Below are 18,136 nucleotides of genomic sequence, written 5' to 3'. Positions count from 1 at the left end.
CCCAGAGGTCACTGTCAGGACATGAGGGAGGCAGAGGAATTGGTGAACTCCTGGGGCTGGGCAGTGACTTGTTGCCAGGCCCAGCTGACCCAGCTTCTGGGGGATGCTCTGGCTTCAAGAATGCCCATCTCTGTCCCCCTAGAGCCCGGAGAGCTTCCTGGACGAGAAGCAGCAGGTCCACACGTGGCGGGCAGGGTTTTTCACACTGGTGCATTTCCCACGGGAGCACATCACGCTCTTATGGGACCAGAGAACCACAGTGCACATCCAGGCCGGGCCACAGTGGCAGGTAGTCACGTGAGCAGTGATACTCATCAGTGCTGTGCTCCTCCTAGAGCCGAGGAGCCCCTGGGTGTCCTTGCATGAGCTGTACCCTCGCCAAAGAGCCAGGAGCATCATACCTCTGTCCTATCTGCCCCACCCTGCCCTGGGCCCCTTCTCTCTAACTCTCCTATCTCTCTGCACTCTATGACCCCGGTAGCTGTTTCTAGGCCCATGACAGACTCCTAGGCTCATAGCCACCTTCCCCGCCACCACCCCACCTATGGTTCACCCTGGGAATGCCTGAAACTGATCATTCTCTCTTCTTTCAGGGCCGGCTGGCAGGACTCTGTGGGAACTTTGACTTAAAGACTGTCAACGAGATGAGAACCCCAGAGAACTTAGAGTTAACTAACCCCCAGGAGTTTGGTGGCAGTTGGGCTGCAGTCGAGGTAAAGCCTCTCCAAGCTGACTCACTCCCCTCACCTAGATGGACCCTAGTCAGCACTGAGAGAACCTGGCCACAGGTCAGAGGAGAAGGACGTCGGTGCAAGGCTGCTCCCGCAACCCACTGTCAGCCTCTGACCTGGCGTCCTCAGCCCTGTGGCCTGAGGACATGCACCATCATCCCATCTCACAAGTCAGTCCCTGGACCAAGACCTGGTGGGAGAGCTGGGGCTGGGAAGGAGACAGAGTCTCTGCCCTAGGAGAGGTGACTACCCAGTAGGGAAGATGAGGCTTGTTGAAGCAGGACCGTTTTGTCCATCTCTGTGCCAATAGGTCTAGCAGAGAGGAGAGACCAAGAGAAATCTACATGGGTTGAGGCAATCAGAGAAGACTTCCTGAAGGTGGCGGGACTAGTGTGGTACTTAAAAGACAGACCATATTTGGATGGCTGAATGTATCCGAGAAGACCTCTGAGAGGGTGGACAATATTATCAGAGGCAGAAATTATAGGAGATGTCTCTGAGGTTTGGAAGATGTCTGACTGAGGCTGCCAAGCTGTGAGCGGTGAGGGGACACAGCACTGAACTGAGAGCACTAGACCTGGGTTCTTGTCTTAGACCATTCAGGGTCTTGCTTGGTGACCTTGAATAAGCCCCAGCTTCTCTGTGATCTTCTGTGAAGTGAAGGAGCTGGAAGAGGAATGGGTGGATAGGTTTTACCTCGTGTGACAAACCTGGTCAGTCAGATGAGGCTGCCTGGGAAGCCATGTTGAGAAGTGCCAACACTTGCGTCAGGTTCATCTGGAAGAACTGCGATTGATTAGTTATGTCTGCCATGGATGCTGCATTAGAGAGTGGTGACTCGAGTGTTACACATTTGCCTTTCCTGGACTGAGTGATCTTCCCTTCCTGATTCTCTATTGGAGAGTGGATAGAGAGAAGCCTGTATAGACTGGAGTTAGAGGAGCAGTTAGTCATGGCATGGAGCTCAGTGAAATCCTGAGGTGGGACAAATCTTTTCTCAAAGCCTCAAAAAAGTGTGTTTTTAACAGAGAAGCTGAATGGGTGATTAACTTTCATTACTTCCTTCCTTTTACCCACCCCCTAATGTTATTTCTCTCTCAATAATTCCTATGGGCATACTCTGGGGGGCTCAAGTGACAATGTAGGCCCAAGGATGGAGGCTCAGCAGGTATCAGGGTGATCTGTATTTGTCCCCTCTAGCAGGATAACAACATAACTATAGACTTAGCAGCATCCTGTCACACACGCGGATTATCTCACAGTTTCTGTGGGTCAGGAATCAGGGTTCAGACTCGGTTCTCTGCATACAGTATCACAGTCTGCAAGTCAAGGTGCCAGCCAAGGCTGGGCTCTCATCTGAAGGTGCCCCTGGAGAGGGATCTCCTTTTCCAACCACTCTTGTGGCTGTTGACAGCATCTGAGAGAACTGAGAACTTTCATTTTTTTGCACACTGTTGGCCCAGGATGACCCTCAGCTCCTAGAGAACACCCACAATTCCTGCCATGTGCCATTCACAGTCGGCAAGAGAGGGACTCCAGCCAGATGGGCCCTGCAGGCTTACGTAACATGATCATATGCAGTCACTGACACATAACCACATCCACGCGTCACCTTTCCCATCTCCTCTTGGCTTGTCAGTTTGGTCCCTCCCACATTCAAGGGCAGGGGATTATCCAAGGACATGAACACAGGAGGCCAGCATCAAGGGAGCTGCTCCAGGAGTCCCTCCACCACATCAGGCAGTGGGCGTGTGAGGGGTCAGGAGATCAACCATGCTGCCTTTGCCCCTCAGTGCCCAGACACCCTTGACCCCCGAGACACTTGTGTCCTGAATCCTCTCCGAGAACCCTTTGCCAAGAAGGAATGCAGCGTCCTGCTCAGCGAGGTGTTTGAGACCTGCCACCCTGTGGTGAGTGGATGCCGGGCTCTGCTGCTCCTGAGATCCCCCCTACTCCACCGCCACCTCCCTGGAGTCCCTTCTGCCCTCAAACCCTCTGCCGTGCCTTGATCTAGAGGGGAGACTCACCTCTGCCATTCCCCTGCCTCTGGCCTTTTCAGATGACTCTGTCCTGTTTCCCTGGATGACCCAGGACAGACCAACAGTCAAACAGCTTCTGTGACCTTTACAAGCCTTTCTCCTTACGTCTCTTCCTCCCTATCAGGCTGTTCTTCTGAATGGTGAACACAGATCCCTCACGCTGCGGCAGCAGCCCTCAGTGGAGACAGAAGAGAGCTGGTGCTCAGCTCTGCACGGGCCCCTCGGGGGCCTCGAAGGCTGCTGTCAGACCTGTCTTGACTGTCTCTGGCCCTGGCTGGGGGTTCACACCACATGTCTGTTTCTCAGCCACACCTTGAAGCCCAGGATCCTATAGCCTAAGCCCAGAAAGGAAAGAGCTTAGTTCTCAAAAGCCGGGTCTGCCCAGTCCACGGAGTTAACATTTCCCTCTGAGCTGCCTGCCTTCTGCCCTCACCCAACACTGGCAGCACACACCATCCTTCACGCTTGTGCTGCTCCCTGGGGCTGAGTGGCATCAGCCCAGAAGCTGAAGGGCTAACATTTAGGGCCTGTCCTCTGACCTCTGACTTCTGACCTCCTCCAGGTTGACGTCAGTTGGTTTTACTCGAACTGCCTGACAGACACGTGTGGGTGCAGCCGGGGCGGTGACTGTGAGTGCTTCTGTGCCAGCGTGTCCGCCTATGCCCACCAGTGCTGCCAGCATGGGGTGGCCGTCGACTGGAGGACCCCGCACCTCTGCCGTGAGTGTCCAGACCCATCATCTGAGGGGGACAGTGGTGCCCCTTCTGAGGGCAGGCCTGTGGGGTCCCATCACTCTAGTGAGCATCTATGGAGTACTTACCATGTGCCAGGCATCAGCATGGCTTGTGTGTATAATTCATCGAATTATCAAGTACCCAGGTGGCTCTAGTGGCAAAGAACCCGCCTGCCAATGCAGGAGACATAAGAGATGCAAATGCAATCCCTGGGTCCAGAAGATCCCCTGGAGAGGGGAATGGCTACTCACTCCAGTATGCCTGCCTGGAGAATCCCATGGACAGAGGAGCCTGGTGGGTTGTACTCCAAAGGGTGGTAAAGGGTCAGACACGACTGAAACAACTTAGCACACATGTAGCCTGTGAAGCAGGACTGTTTATTCCTGTTTTACAGTTGGAGAAATGGGTTAGGGAGAGAGAGAGATTCAGGAACGTGCTCAAGGTCACAGAGGTTGGTGGAGGAGCCAGGGCTCATCTCCACATGGTCTGGGTGCAAACCCAGGACTCTGCTCCTGACCAGTTCACCAGATAAGTCAGGAGCCCTGGGTTCCAGACTCAGAGCTGCATTTGCAAGCTGTGTGACCTCAAACTAGTTCTCCAACCTCTCTGGGGCTCAATTTTTTATCTGAAAAGTAGGAATAGACCTGTCCCAGAAGGTTCATTGCGGGGGTCAAAGGAGATAGTGTGAAAGCCCCTGTCAGCTGAGACACATGAGGCCCATCAGAGACACAAGAGAGTAGTGTTTTTTTGACCATTGGTGGTCTACAGAATGCTTTTGGTTGCACACTCCTATCAAGTAAAAACATGCACATGCTCACACACACACACACATACATATATATACATGGGTTCAGTTCAGTTCAGTTCAGTTGCTTAGTTGTGTCCGACTCTTTGCGACCCCATGAACCACAGCACGCCAGGCCTCCCTGTCCATCACCAACTCCTGGAGTCCACCCAAACTCATGTCCATTGAGTCAGTGATGCCATCTAACCATCTCATCGTCTGTTGTCCCCTTCTCCTCCTGCCTTCAATCTTTCCCTACTTCAGGGTCTTTTCAAATGAGTCAGCTCTTCACATCAGGTGGCCAAAATATTGGAATTTTGGCTTCAAATCAGTCCTTCCAATGAACACCCAGGACTGATCTCCTTTAGGATGGGCTGGTTGGATCTCCTTGCAGTCCAAGGGACTCTCAAGAGTCTTCTCCAACACCACAGTTCAAAAGCATCAATTCTTCGGCACTCAGCTTTCTTTATAGTCCAACTCTCACATCCATACGTGACCACTTGAAAAACCATAGCCTTGACTAGATAGATGGACCTTTGTTGACAAAGTAATGTCTCTTTGTGTATGTACATATACATATATATGTATGTATATATGTACATGTATAAATATATATACATATATGGAGAAGGAAATGGCAACCCACTCCAGTGTTCTTGCCTGGAGAATCCCAGGGACGGAGGAGCCTGGTGGGCTGCTGTCTATGGGGTCGCACAGAGTCAGACACGACTGACGTGACTTAGCCACAGCAGCACATATATATATATACATATACATATATGTGTATATGTACATATACATAGGTACATGTACATATATATAATATTAGTAGTGTAAAGTATGCCACAAAACAGATACAAAAATAAATATTTAAAAGATGAAGTAAAATACACAGAAATTCGAATGATTTATTATTTGTTCCTGCACATCAAAGATCTTCCTGGCACAAGACGCCTTACTTCAGGACACGGCACTGGTGCTAGAGCTGATGTTCCTGTCATTTTTCGTGGGGACATGGTGCTTGGTGTGTCCTGAGCCCTGGGAGGTCCAGGCAGGATGACCTCAGGAAGAAGATGGAGCAGAACCACCTTTGGTTTCCCTTTTCCCTGCCTGTTTTACCCTGAGACCCTTCCACCACAGATGCCTTAGGTCCTCATGCAGTCTGCTTCTCCTTCTCCTTTAGCAAAAGTTCTTGAGGAAGGAGGCTTCCCAGGTGACTCAGTAGGTAAAGGATCTACTGGCAATGCAGGAGACACAGGCAGATGCAAGTTCGATCCCTGGGTCAGGAAGATCCCCTGGAGGAGGGCATGGAAACCCACTCCAGTATTCTTGCCTGGAGAATCTCATGGACAGAGGAGCCTGGTGGGCTACAGTCCATGGGGTCACAAAGTATCAGACAGGACGGAAGCGACTGAGCGTGCACTTCTGGAAGGAGAAGGGAACATATTTATTGAGGATCCACTGTGTGTCAGGCCCTGAGCCTTCTGTGCATTAAATCATTTAATATTCAGGACTAGGGAAATGCAAGTGAGGCCAGTGCCTGGAGCCAAAGATTTAAAGGAGTACCAAAAGACTCAGTAATCAAGATAAATCACATTTTCAGGCAATACTTTTTAAAAATCAAAACTAATGCAAGAACATCTTTGATGAATAAAATACCACAATTTTAGTAATAACAGGCTCAATATTATTGATTTTTCCTTTCCCCTCAGGCTCCAATATGGCTCAGCAAGGTGCGGTCACTGATTTTTGTCTTTGTTTTAAAATTTTGATATGTTGTTCATCATGGATATTTTTCATTAATTCTGAAATTTTAAAAGTTGTATTGAAGTATGACATATCCTGATTACCGAGATTTTTTTTGAGGTCCCCTTAAATTTTGCACCTGAAATGATCACTTGCTTTGCTCCAGTTCAGACCTTAACAGTCTGTGGGGCAATACTTGGCGGTGGTTCCCATCCTACAGAGGAAGACACTAAATTTCAGATGGGTTGAGAAATTTGTCCCCAGTATGCACAGCTGATGAGTGAGAGATGGGATTTGAACCCAGGTCTGTGGGTCTCTAGATAGCTGGCTCTTGACCACATCTTTGGGCAGCCTGGTACACACTTGAAAACAGAGACTTGGAGATCTGATTTTCAAGTTCAATCTTCCGAATCCACAAGTGAGGAAAAGCACATACTTGCCCATAACCACATGGTGGGTCATCTACTGATTCCTAGTGCTCTTTCCAGATGGCAGTGCCAAATGCAGAGGAATAGTGTTCATCATGGGGTGTGGAGGGTGTGGGGTGGAGTTGGTGGCCTATGAGTAAGGGAGGCCCTTCCTCAGCCTTTGTCCCAAATCTACCGGGTCAACTGACTTCTCATGGTCTTGCTCCTGAGCTTAGGTGCCCCCTGCAAAGTGTTAGTGATAGTTGCTCAGTTGTGACCTTTGTGACCAACTCTTTGTGACCCATGGGGCAAGATCCCAAAGGGCAAGATACCATGTACTGTGTAGCCCCCCAGGCTCCTCTGTCCATGGAATTCTCCAAGCAAGAATACTGGAATGAGTGCCTATTCCCTTCTCCAGGGATCAAACCCAGGTCTCCTGCATTGCAGGCAGATTCTTTACCTTCTGAGCCACCAGGGAAGCCACCTACAAAGTCCCCAGCTTATCCCAGTGGACTAATCCGTGGCTGACTTGCCAAGGGAACAGGCTGTGGTGCTGTGCTAAGCCACTAGAGGGCGTATGGAGCACATACTTGGAGGAGCTCATCAAAGCCTGATGGAAACTGCGCTCAGGGCCTTGGATCCTGGAGGCCTTTGGGTCCTTCCTATCCATGCTGTTGAAAGACCAACTTCTGTCTTGTGCTTGCATTTCTCTAGTACCTTCCAAAACATTTTCGACTGGAGCTTCCATTTCTTTCTTTTTTTAAAAAAAATTATTTATTTATTTTTAAAATTGAAGGATAATTGCTTTACAAAATTGTGTTGGTTTCTGCCAATCAGCATGAATCAGCCATAGGTATACATATGTCACCTCTCTCTTGAACTGAGCTTCCATTTCTTGATTCTATTCTTGCCCTTTGGGATCACACAGAATACACCCTTCTGTCCCAGCATTCATTCATTCAGTTCATGCTGAATGCCTACTCTCGGCCAGCCTTTGAGCTTTATGCTGGGGGCAAAGAGAGGAGCCATTGTATTTCCTACACTTTAAGACATCTGGATCAACGACCATGTCTGAATTTTGGAGTTTGGGAGGCAGGCCAGGTCCAGCCCTTGGGGAATGAGGGAGAGTTGGGATGCTAGGGCCCTTGGCCCTGTCCATCTGTTCCAGGCTTCTCAAGAGGTCTCTGTTCTCTCTCTTTCAGCCTATGACTGTGACTTCTTTAACAAAGGTAAGCTCAGCCTTGAAAGCCGAGGCATTGCCATCTGTGCCCTGGTGCCACAGCATCAGACATCCTGAGGTCCTGCTGGTCCTGAGTGATGTGGGGCAGGAAGACTCCATCATGCAGAGAGGGCCCTGACAGTGCAGGGCCCAGAGATGCCCTGGGACTCTGCCCAGCAGCTTCTGCTGCCTCTGTCCAGAGCCCAGGGCAGGCTAGCTTCCCGGGTGTGCTCATGTGGCAGCTTCACCAGGAAATGGAAACCCCTTTTGCATCAACGTGCTGCCCCATAGCCTTTATCATCTGGCTCATCAGGCCCATGGATTCTTGTCTTGGGTTTCCTGAAGTTTTGAGTTGGCAAAGGCAGATGCAAACTGCTCTTCCTTTGTTGGGGCAAAACCTGTGGTCCAGCGCGGTCTGTCAGATTTATCTTCAGTTTTAACCAAGGTCTCAGGGTAACAGGATAGGCTCCAACTTCTCACTAACTAGGTCATGACTAAAGACTCCAGGGAGGTTAATGTCCAGTGTTAGAACCAATTAGTGAGTTTAATCACTGGGGTTGGATGGAATTGGAGGGCTGCCCAGGAATAGTTTTCAGCACCGATCTTTGTGTGGTGGGGCCAGGTTGGCGGAATTAAAAGCTCATCAAGTCCTTGATGCCATTCACCTTTGACTTCTGAGGTCCCCTCTGCCCCTGCTTCCAGGCACCATCCTGCCAGGAGCAAGTCTATATGGATACAAGCCCAAGGCTTTTCCCCTGTTACCCACATGATCAGATTTTGGTTTGCGAAACGTCCCCCTGAAGGGTGAAATAGTGGGGGCCTGACTAGAGGGACAAGGATACCAGGTAGGGGGTCCATGAGATGAGAGCTGGACCAGGCACAGTATGATTATTCACAATAGCTGCCGCGGCAGCTCAAGGGGCATGGGTTTCCTAGACAATCACAACAGCCCTGTAACTGACCTCACAGGCTCTGGTGCGCCCTGCCTTCCAGGGTCGTCTTTCCAGCCACAGTCCCTGCTGTGACTGAAAATATTAGCCTCAGCGGGCTCCTGATAGCCCCCGACCTTTAACTCCTGGAGGCCTGAATCTGTACTGGGAGGACTGCGGTCCCTTCACAGGCAGGGTCTGTCTGACACCAGGCAAGACATTTCAGCAAGACAGCTCTGAGCCGAGTTTTCTCCCTTCTGTGGCATTTTGGGTGGCAGTAACTGACAAAGGACAAGCTGCTTCTAGCATCCTCCACCCACCCACCCACCCACCCATCCATTCCTTGCTCGGCTGTGCTGCCAACATTTTCTCTGGTCCAGGCCCTTGCCGGGTGCTGGGGATGCAACGGTTAACGAGACCCGTCCCAGTGGAGCTCTGGAGCCAGCCCACCCCAACTCTCTAGAGCCCACTGTGTCTTCTTCACTCCACATTCAGTTGGTGTTTGAAGCTGACCGCTGGTGGGAGTATTCGCACCACGGAAATCAGCAAACATTACCAAATGGGGTTTTGTGTATTCATTTTTTGGGTGCTGACTGTTCACCATTTCCCAGCACAGCACTGCCTGTGTCCCATCTGGTAGGGGAGACAGATGTGGTCTCCCCAGTTGAGACCCTCCTCGTAAGAGCTGTGATCAGCACGTACCATGCACCGATGCTGCTGGAGCACAAGGGAGGAAAGATGCTCACATGTGAGAGGAGAGGGTGCGGGGAGAGCTGCACCACAGAGGCGGCATTTGAGCTGGGCCCCAGAGATGGAGGAGGCGTTGGCCGCGGGCTCAGACAGGGAGGACTGTGCTGAGTGCGTGGGGCGGCACGGGTGGAGACAGAAGGTGGAGCGCCGTAGGGTTCTTACAGGGAAGAGCGAGAGAAGTTTGGTGTGGCAGGGGCAGGGGTTGGGGCTTGAGGGGTCCCTGAATTCAGGCCGGGCTCTTGGACTCTATCCTGAGGGCAGAGGGGAGCTGTTGAGGAGTTACAGCAGGGACTGGAAAGATGACTCTGGAAGGCAGGGCACACCAGAGCCTGTAAGGTTGGTTACAGGGCTGTTGTGATTGTCTGGGAAACCTGTGCCCCTGTCCTGCCTGTGCCGACAACCCCAGGAACCCAAGAGACCCAGAAGTGACACATGTTTGAAAGAAGCAGATAGGTGCTAACGCTGAACCCAAGCCTTTGTGGCCTTTACTCTCCAGACCTCGGGTGGGCAGAGACTACACAGATGTCTTCTCCCAGGGGCAACTCTGAATAGCACAGCAGCTGGGATGGTAGAGTCTCAGGCAGGGGGACTGGCTGGTGGAGAGACGTTGTGGACCCAGATGCCCACCCCGACACCCCCACTCCTCTAGGGGTGGCCTGTTTCCAGGCTTCCCACAAAGTGATTCAGGAGCTATGAAGGGGGTCAGTTCCTCAGCGGCTGGCAACCTGCGCCTCCCGTCCCTTCCTTCTGGAAATCAAGGTCCCCAGGGCCTGGGGCTGAGGACGTGACCCAGTGGAGCTCTTGGGCCTCTCTTCTCCCCCATCTCAAACAAGGCTGGGCAGGTAGGGATAGATAGGAGGTGAGCAGAGGCCCAGGGAAGCAGGACTTATGACTGGGCCCCCTTTCTCCAGCACTAGGGAAAGGCCCCTACCAGCTGGCTAGCTTGGCAGCCGGCGGTGCCTTGGTGGCCATGAAGGTGGCAGGCGGTGCCCTGGTCCTAGTGAGAGCAGAGGACGTGGCGCCGGGGGACATTGTGAACTTCCTGCTAACAGCTGCGCTGTACGAGGCCAAGGCCCACGGTAAGGCCCACCCTCTGGCCCTTGGTGGAAGGAGGGCAGATGCTGTGACCCTAGCCTAGCTCTGGTAGCTGGAGAAGTGTGGGATTCCAACAGGCGCCCATTTCCTAGTTGAGACAGGGTTCTGGGTCAGCCTCTCAGCCTCTTTCAAGAGACACTGTCCATCTTCTTCCTGAGAGATCAGGGAGGCCAAGGTCCAGATGAACCTGTGCACCCTGCTTCACACAACAGCTATGTTCCAGAAAAGCCGGGTGGCAATAATTACTACTTCCCCTCCCCTCCTCTCTGTCTCTCTCTTCCTCCTCCTCAGCCCCCTCTATTTTTAAGATTAGACAGACTTCAAATGCCAGAGGGGAGCTGGCTAATGTATGGACTGCAGCAGAACTTCTCCTGTGAATGGAGGAGCGGGTTCTTGATTTGCTCAGTTGTGGTTCGGAATTCTGGACTGCTGGGTTAACACAGACTGAAGCACATAGCCCATGTCCTGAGTCTCAGACTGTCAGCAGACCTGAAGGCTTAGCTGTAGTGGGCACCATCTTCTCTTCAGAGTTCAGTAGTGCCTGAGGGTTGGCAGGACCTTGCCTGGTGGGGAGTGACCCCCGGCTGGTATTTGCATTGGGTCCTGGGCCAGCCAAAGCCTCAGTTCACCAGTGCTGGGAAGCCTTCTCTTCTGTGACCATTTCTGCATGTCCCAGCATGCAGTCACTGTGATCAGAGTTTCTTCCCCAAATCCTGTTGGTCCCATCTAGTCAGTATCTCCTAATCACAAGGATGGTTCACACAGTCAATCCCAGTGTGGACTGGAGTCTTGAACCAAGACATGGCTCAGAGAGTTTATTCTAGCCTGAGAATTTAAGGTCTCATGTTCTTAGGATCTGTGGTTTGTCTAGTTATGAGGATCGTCCTCCCCCCTCTTAATTTCTCTCCCCTCCTCCCTCCTTCCTCTTCCTCCTCTGCAGCTTCCCCTGCCTCCCTCCCTTTCACTGAACCCTGTTCCCGTGCCAGGCACAGAGTTGGGCACCAGGGGACCAGCGGTGTCAGAGACACCATCCCTGCCCACCAGAAGCCCACCGTCCCACCCAGAGGACACAAGGCAGTTACAGCGCCTGTGGGAAGGTGGAGCCCCTAGCTCAGCCTTGGAGAGTCAAGAGAGGCTTCTTAGAATATGTTCCTCGAGGGGTTGGAAGGAGCCAGGGAGGAACCTGTAATCCAAGTGGGTCTTTATCCTGAGAGCAGTGGGGAGCCATGGAAGGGCTTTAAGGAGAGGAGGGACACCCCAGCACAGCTCGGGGTGATGTCCATGGTGGGGTGAGTCAGGGGTACAGGAGGAAGTGCCGGGAGGAATCCCATCACTGCATGAGGAAACGTGGGTGTGAGGAGCCAGGGACTAGGCTATGGGAGGGCCAGAAGCACCTCCAGTGTCCCCCAAAGAGAACGCTTCCTCCCTAGACATGCCTGACCTTCAGATCTGTGTGGTCCTGCTTGGAGAATTAAGGGTGTCTTACAACCTTCCAGATGTAACGGGCCATCTGCTTAGTGGGAATTTTCTATTCCCCATTCAGTATTTTAGTCCAGTAAGTAAGGTCTAGTGGAGAGGGGGTGTTGATTTTCCAGTGGTTTTATGGCGTGTTAAGCAGAACCTAGAGTAGCCTGACCCTGGAGAATGTCACTGTGGATGGGATGCCCCGAGGCTATGAAAGCCAGCCTACATTTCGGTCAGACCTGGGCTTCCTGAGCAGCTGGGGGCAGGACCTAGTGAGGACCCCGCTTCCCCTCCCACCCCATCCTGTGCTCCTTCCCTGTGCTGAGCCCAGAGTACTGGATAGCAGAAGAGAATGTCCCTTCCAGGTAAGCTCTGGGGTGGCTACGTGGGGGAGGTGTCCTTTGAACTTAGTCTTGAAGAACGGGAAAGACTGTGATGAAAAGAAATGTCACCGATGTGAAAAGGTCACAAAGAGGAGGACTCAGCGGTCCTTTAGCCTAAGCCTCTCCCTGGCAGTCTTGACCGCTCATGGAATGTACTGAAGGCACACATTGCTACATCCCGGCAGCATGTCTCCCTGGAGTATCAATTTTCATTCAAGATTTTTAGAGGAGGTTATCTATTATTGATTCTATTATTTATTATTAATAATAGTTTTATTATTAATACTATCTCACTCTTCTGTAGTACCTACCATGTGCTGGGCACTGTTCTAAGTGTTTCACCTGTAATAACTCATTTAATCCTCACAACAGTCTTAGGAAGTAGTTGCTATCATTTAAATTACTTTCCCAGTTTACAGATGTGAGAACTGAGGCCCAGAGAGGTTAGGTAACTTACCCAAGGGCACTCGGAAGTGACAGCAGCCCACTTTTTGATAGGCTGCCTCCCAAACAGAGAAATTAAAAGAGAAATAAAATTTAGAATGTGAAAGTCACTTGATTAATTAAAGTAAAACTCAAGACTCTGTACAGTCAGTCCTCTGTATCCATGGTCCTACATCTAGGAATTAAAACCAACTGCAGGCAAAATTTCAGATGTGAAACCTACAGATCAGGATGGATGACCGCTAGGACATTAAACATTGCAGACTTGGGCATCTGCAGATTTTGGTGCTGTTGGGGGTACTGAGGGATGACTGTACCTCAAGCTTTGGGTTTCAGCCTCTCCCCTGTTAGGAGGACTTAAGGACAAATGATTGAGAAACTTGGTTTAGGCCAACCCCAGTCTTCACAAAGGAGAAGGCCAAGACTCAGAGATGGGGAGTGACTTACCTGAGGTCACACAGCAAGGGACTTCACGCTCCACCCCTCCGGGATGCCCCATGCCCACTGCTGGATCCCATCCCTAGGGCTGACTGCACGGTGGTTAAGAGCCTGGACTCCAATCCTGCCTCCCTCATCCACCATCAGTGTGACTCCAGGCCTCGCTTCCCTCATCTGTAAAATGGGAATAACAGTGTCATCCCCTTCTAAGCTATTATACGGAATTTGCTTCTTCTCTAAGTTTACTCCCCCTGCCCCTCCACATCCGCCACTTGAATGTCAGCTCCATGAGGACAGGGGTTTTGTCCTTTTGTTCTCTTTTGTGTCCCTGGTGCCTAGAACGGTGGCTGGCACATGATGGGCCCTCAGTAATATTAGCTGCTGAATGAGTGAATTCACTGCCTCACAGGGCTCTCTTGGAATTTAGTACAAGCAGCGAGCAGAGGGCTTGCTTGCTTAGCATTGCGCCTGGCACGGAGTAAGTCCTTGCTCAGTTGCAGTTGTTGTTGACATTAATAATGAGTTCTTCCTCCAGTTATCTCATGTCTTCTCACAGCTGCCCAGGGAGGTCTAACAGGAACTCCTGGGGCCATGAGGGGAGGGGTGGTGATGGGGGAGACGCACCAGGTCGGGTGCTGGGCTTTCACACGTTGTTCATCCTTCACAACCTGGAGGCGTTAATTCACTTGCCCACCACATGCCAGCCGTGGCGGGCAGGGACTCCAGACACCTGCTTGTGGATTTGGGTCCTGACCCTGCAGGGCCCTGTGTGTGTGTGTGTGTGCGTGCATGTTTGTGGAGGGGGGATCCACCCAGCAGCAATGCACTCTCTCTAGAAATAGGCCCTGGTGGAGACAGGAGAGAGGACAGAGGGGCCCAGCTCTGGAGCAGTTTCCCCTCCATGAGTTGGACTCAAGTCCCCAGGTCCCCCAGCTCTGGCCCTCTGGGATTCTGTGAGGGGTGGGACCACAGAAACTGAAGCCTGGCAAATCAGCAAAGCCCAGGTCGTCCAGTACGTCCCATGGAACAGAACTCCGCTGGGACGGCCGTTTCTGTCTGTCCTGCTCCCCGCCGTTTTCTCAGCATCTAGAATAGCACCTGGCATTCAGAGATGTTTGCAGGAGGGGGGAGTGGGGAGGGAAAGAGGGAGGAAGAAGGGAAGGCGGGAAGGGAAGAAAGGGAGGGAGGGGGTGGTTCAGTCACCTGCACAAGGCTCTGCAGTTGGGACTGTAACTCCCCCCCGTTGCCACCCCCTCAGGCAGAGGTGGTGTCTGCGGAGGGGCAGCCAGCAGGCCAAGATGGGTGGGCCGAGGGGAGGTGGCTCAAGCTTGGAGGAGCAGGGCCCAGTCCTGGGTCGCTGAGACTGCAGATGGAGCCTGGGTGTCTGCCCCGCCCCCGCCCATCTGGATCCCTCTCTGCCGACTTTACCCCCACGGCTCTTTGCAGACCCAGATGTGGTGTCCCTGGAGGCAGCGGACAGACCCAACTTCTTCCTCCACGTCACAGCCAACGGGTCTCTGGAGCTGGCTAAGTGGCAGGCCGGCGATGCCTTCCGCCACCATGCCTCCTTCTCTCTGCACCGGGGGACGTGGCGGGCGGGCCTGGTGGCCCTGGAGTCCCTGGCGGAGCCCGGGGCCTTCCTTTACGTGTCGGGCCCAGTGCTAGCCCTGCGGCCGTACGAGCACACGGAGGCCTTCCGCCGGGGCACGCTTTTCCGCCTTCTGGGTAGGTGTCTACCCTGCCTCACCCTCCCTGCCTTCTCCCCACCTCACCCTTCCCATTGCCCCCTGAGAGACAAGACCCTCACTCTCCTGCTGCAGAGAGGCCACACGGTGCCACCCCTGAGATGGGAGGCGGCCTGGCCTCCATGTTGGTGGCCCAGGGAGCCTTGGGCAGTGCGGCTTGGTGCCCAGCCAGCCTCCTGGGTCTGCCTACTCCTGCAGGCCATTTACATGGTCTAAAAATAGGGCGGCCTTTGTGGCAGCGAGGAGGAAAGTGATCATCCTGGCCACAGCTTGTGTAGCTTGCTGGCTCAGGTTTCCTGCTGATGGGGGCACATGCCTGCCCTGTGAGCTCAAAGACTGCCCACTGGGGCACAGACGAGGAGCCCGCAGACCCCCCATCCCCACTGAGAGGCCCCGGACCCTGGGTGGTGATGGGGCAGCTTCGTGCCCTTTCTAGCTGAGACCAATGGCTTCCAAGGCTTTGCCATACCCCTGCAGGTGGGTCTGCCCCAAAAGTAGTTGTTCTCTGCCTACACCCTGGAGACAGTGACTATAAAGGCCTCACTGCTCCAGGCTGGCCTGTCTGTCTTGTATGTGGACATGTATGTTTGCGCTTGTGTGGGCACCGGTGCTGTATGAATGGATCCATTTACATGCACATGTGTGTAAAAGCGCCCCCAGTCAGCCTTTCCTTTACCATCCCCTGCCCCTCCCAGCTCAGGGCGGGGCCAGCTCATTCTTACACTCAGTGGTCACCTGTCAAGTCCACCAGGCACCCCACCCAGCACGGATTCATCACCGGCTATGATGCCAGGACTGTGTCCCTTCCTGGAAGTCACCAGGGCAGAGTGAAAAAAGCCCAGGCTATGAGACAGACAGCCTTGGGTTTGAATCCTGACCCCTGTCCTTGGCACTTGGAAGAGCCCCAGAACCCCTCTCCCTGTTTCTTCTCCCTGGGACATTTGCCTCAGAAGGTTGTTGTGAGGATTGACTGTCTCCTGGGCTTTGCTCTGGGCCTGACTCATAGTAGGTGCTCCTCAGATGTAAATTCCCAGTTCTGGTCTCAAGGATCTTAGAAAAGCAGGCTTCTTTACAGTCAGCAGCAGTGTTGGGGACTGAGGAGTCAGAATGGGGCTGCTCCCTCCAGCCTGCTGGGGAGCTTGCCCACACCTCCCAGCTCAGGCCACGGTTTCAGAGACTGGTCACTTGTGCCAATGTGGTCTGGGGTTGGTGGCTCAGACAGTGGAGAATCTGCCTGCAGTGCAAGAGACCTGGGTTCAATCCCTGGGTCAGGAAGATCCCCTGGAGAAGGGAATGGCAACCCACTCCAGTATTCTTGCCTGAAGAATCCCATGGACAGAGGAGTCTGTTGGGCTACAGTCCATGGAGTCTCAAAGAGTTGGACACGACTGAGTGACTAACACACCATCTCGAAACCCGCCATGGTCTCCAGACTTTCCATGAAGATCCTTCATTTGTCAAGGCACTAGCTCAAGGCCTTTTTAGAGGAAATCACTTCTGGGAAAGTCTAATATTCCCAGCATCTTCTGTGCTCAGTTTCCTCATCTTTAAAATAGTGCTACCTGTGAGGATAAGGGAGTAAATACTTGTGAACTGTTGAGTGTTATGCTTGCTGTTAAGAGTTGGCTGTTGTTATCATTAGCCACCAAGGTCAGAGGGGGCAATTCTGGCCACCAGGGCCTCAGAGGGGCAGGGTGACAGGGTAGCCTCATGCAAAGGTCAGGGGTCCCAGCCTCTTTGGCCGCCTCTCAAAGTCCAGCCCCAACTGCCTGCTCCATAGCCCCACCCTGCTGAGACTTCAGCCCCCACAAAACCAAGGTCCCAGGGTCCCAATCCAAGGATCCCGCAGACACTGACCTCAACTCTCAAGAATACAGTTTCTCCTTAGGTTGGCTTTTCATTTTATTTTAAAATTTCATTTCAGTCTTCACTTTTTTTTCATGAGTCCATTCATCTCTTCCATGGAGCAGGATGGGCATGGGCTGAGCTGGGATGACCTCTGTGCTCGGGCACCTGATCAGGAGCTGGTGCCTGGTGTCACTCAGTCTCGGGGCCCTGGGTTTGGGTGCCTTTCCAGATGCCAAGCCCTCGGGGGCTGCCTACCCCACTTGTGAGTGGCGCTATGATGCCTGTGCCAGCCCCTGCTTCCAAACCTGCCGGGACCCATGGGCAGCCGGCTGCCGGGATGTGCCCAGGTGAGGGGTCATGGGAGTTAAGGTGCATACACCAGTGTCTGAGCATTCATTATGTGAATGGGTTTGTATGCCATCTGTGAGTTTAGGCATGAGCTTGTACTGACGTGTGTGTGTTTTCACATGTACTTGTATATATATGTTTTGTTTACTGGGTACGGGGATGTGTGTGAACCAGGGTGAACCTGACTGATATGGGCATATTTGAATATGGATTTGTGCATGTGTGCATATAGCTGAGCCCTGTGTGTGTTCATGTGGGTGTAAAGGGTGGCTGTGGGTGCACAGGTGTACAGAGCTGTGTGTATGTACTTGTATATGAGCTGCAAGTATATGGGTGTTGGTGTAGCTGGGTGTGTGTGCATAAGTAGGTATGTACACTGATGTTTTGGCAGACTGTGGACATATAAGTGTCTGTGTGAATGTTTTTGAGTCCCGCAGGTGTGGAGAAGAAACATGAAAATGTGCCTAAATGTGCACATGTGTGAGTGTGGGCACCAGGTGTGCATAACCAGCCCTTGTGCTCCAGACCATTAACTAGCGCCCTGCTCTGTCCTCAGGGTGGAGGGCTGTGTGCCCGCGTGCGCCACCCCCAAGGTCCTGGATGAAGTCACACAGAGATGCGTCCACTTGGAGGACTGTGAGTGGCCTGGACTTCTCACCCCTCCTCCAGCGTCCTGTAAATCCCCGGTCTCACTGACCAGTCATGCTCACCAGAGCCCCCTGGTCCCTGGAGAAGCGGTCACCAGAGGGGCCTCTGGAAGGTGACGATCCTCTAAAGCAGGCAGGGACTCATCCAGTCCATTACCCCACTTTTCACAGACAGAAAAAATGAGGCCCATGTGGGGAAGAGTCTGGCTTGGGGTCCTGTGCTGAGAATGTGGCCAGATTCAGACCTGAGGTCACTGGGCTCTGGAGTCAGGGTTTGAGGTGTGGGGCAGGGACCTGCTGATGTCTTGAGTCATCTGACACCACGTAACAGAGGCCCTGGGCGGGTCAGCAGCTGCCTATCCCCCTCACCGAGGATGCTAGCCCA

General features: G+C 52.7%; 1 protein-coding gene across 1 annotated transcript in view; it reads left to right on the top strand.

The window, feature by feature from the left end:
* The window catches only part of OTOG (otogelin), an 83,686-nt gene that overhangs the window by 37,011 nt on the left and 28,539 nt on the right, over window positions 1-18,136 (top strand). Inside the window, exons 27-35 of the mRNA XM_055547484.1 lie at window positions 143-289; window positions 594-713; window positions 2,525-2,641; window positions 3,333-3,489; window positions 7,644-7,670; window positions 10,251-10,418; window positions 14,610-14,888; window positions 16,986-17,103; window positions 17,661-17,740. Coding sequence (XP_055403459.1) covers window positions 143-289; window positions 594-713; window positions 2,525-2,641; window positions 3,333-3,489; window positions 7,644-7,670; window positions 10,251-10,418; window positions 14,610-14,888; window positions 16,986-17,103; window positions 17,661-17,740 — 1,213 coding nt within the window. The remainder of the gene's footprint in view (window positions 1-142; window positions 290-593; window positions 714-2,524; window positions 2,642-3,332; window positions 3,490-7,643; window positions 7,671-10,250; window positions 10,419-14,609; window positions 14,889-16,985; window positions 17,104-17,660; window positions 17,741-18,136) is intronic.

This window comes from Bubalus kerabau, chromosome 15 (genome assembly GCF_029407905.1).
Source record: "Bubalus kerabau isolate K-KA32 ecotype Philippines breed swamp buffalo chromosome 15, PCC_UOA_SB_1v2, whole genome shotgun sequence".
NCBI lineage: Eukaryota > Metazoa > Chordata > Mammalia > Artiodactyla > Bovidae > Bubalus > Bubalus kerabau.
The sequence above is the reverse complement of the archived record's forward strand: the minus strand, read 5'-3'. Positions and strand labels throughout refer to the sequence as shown.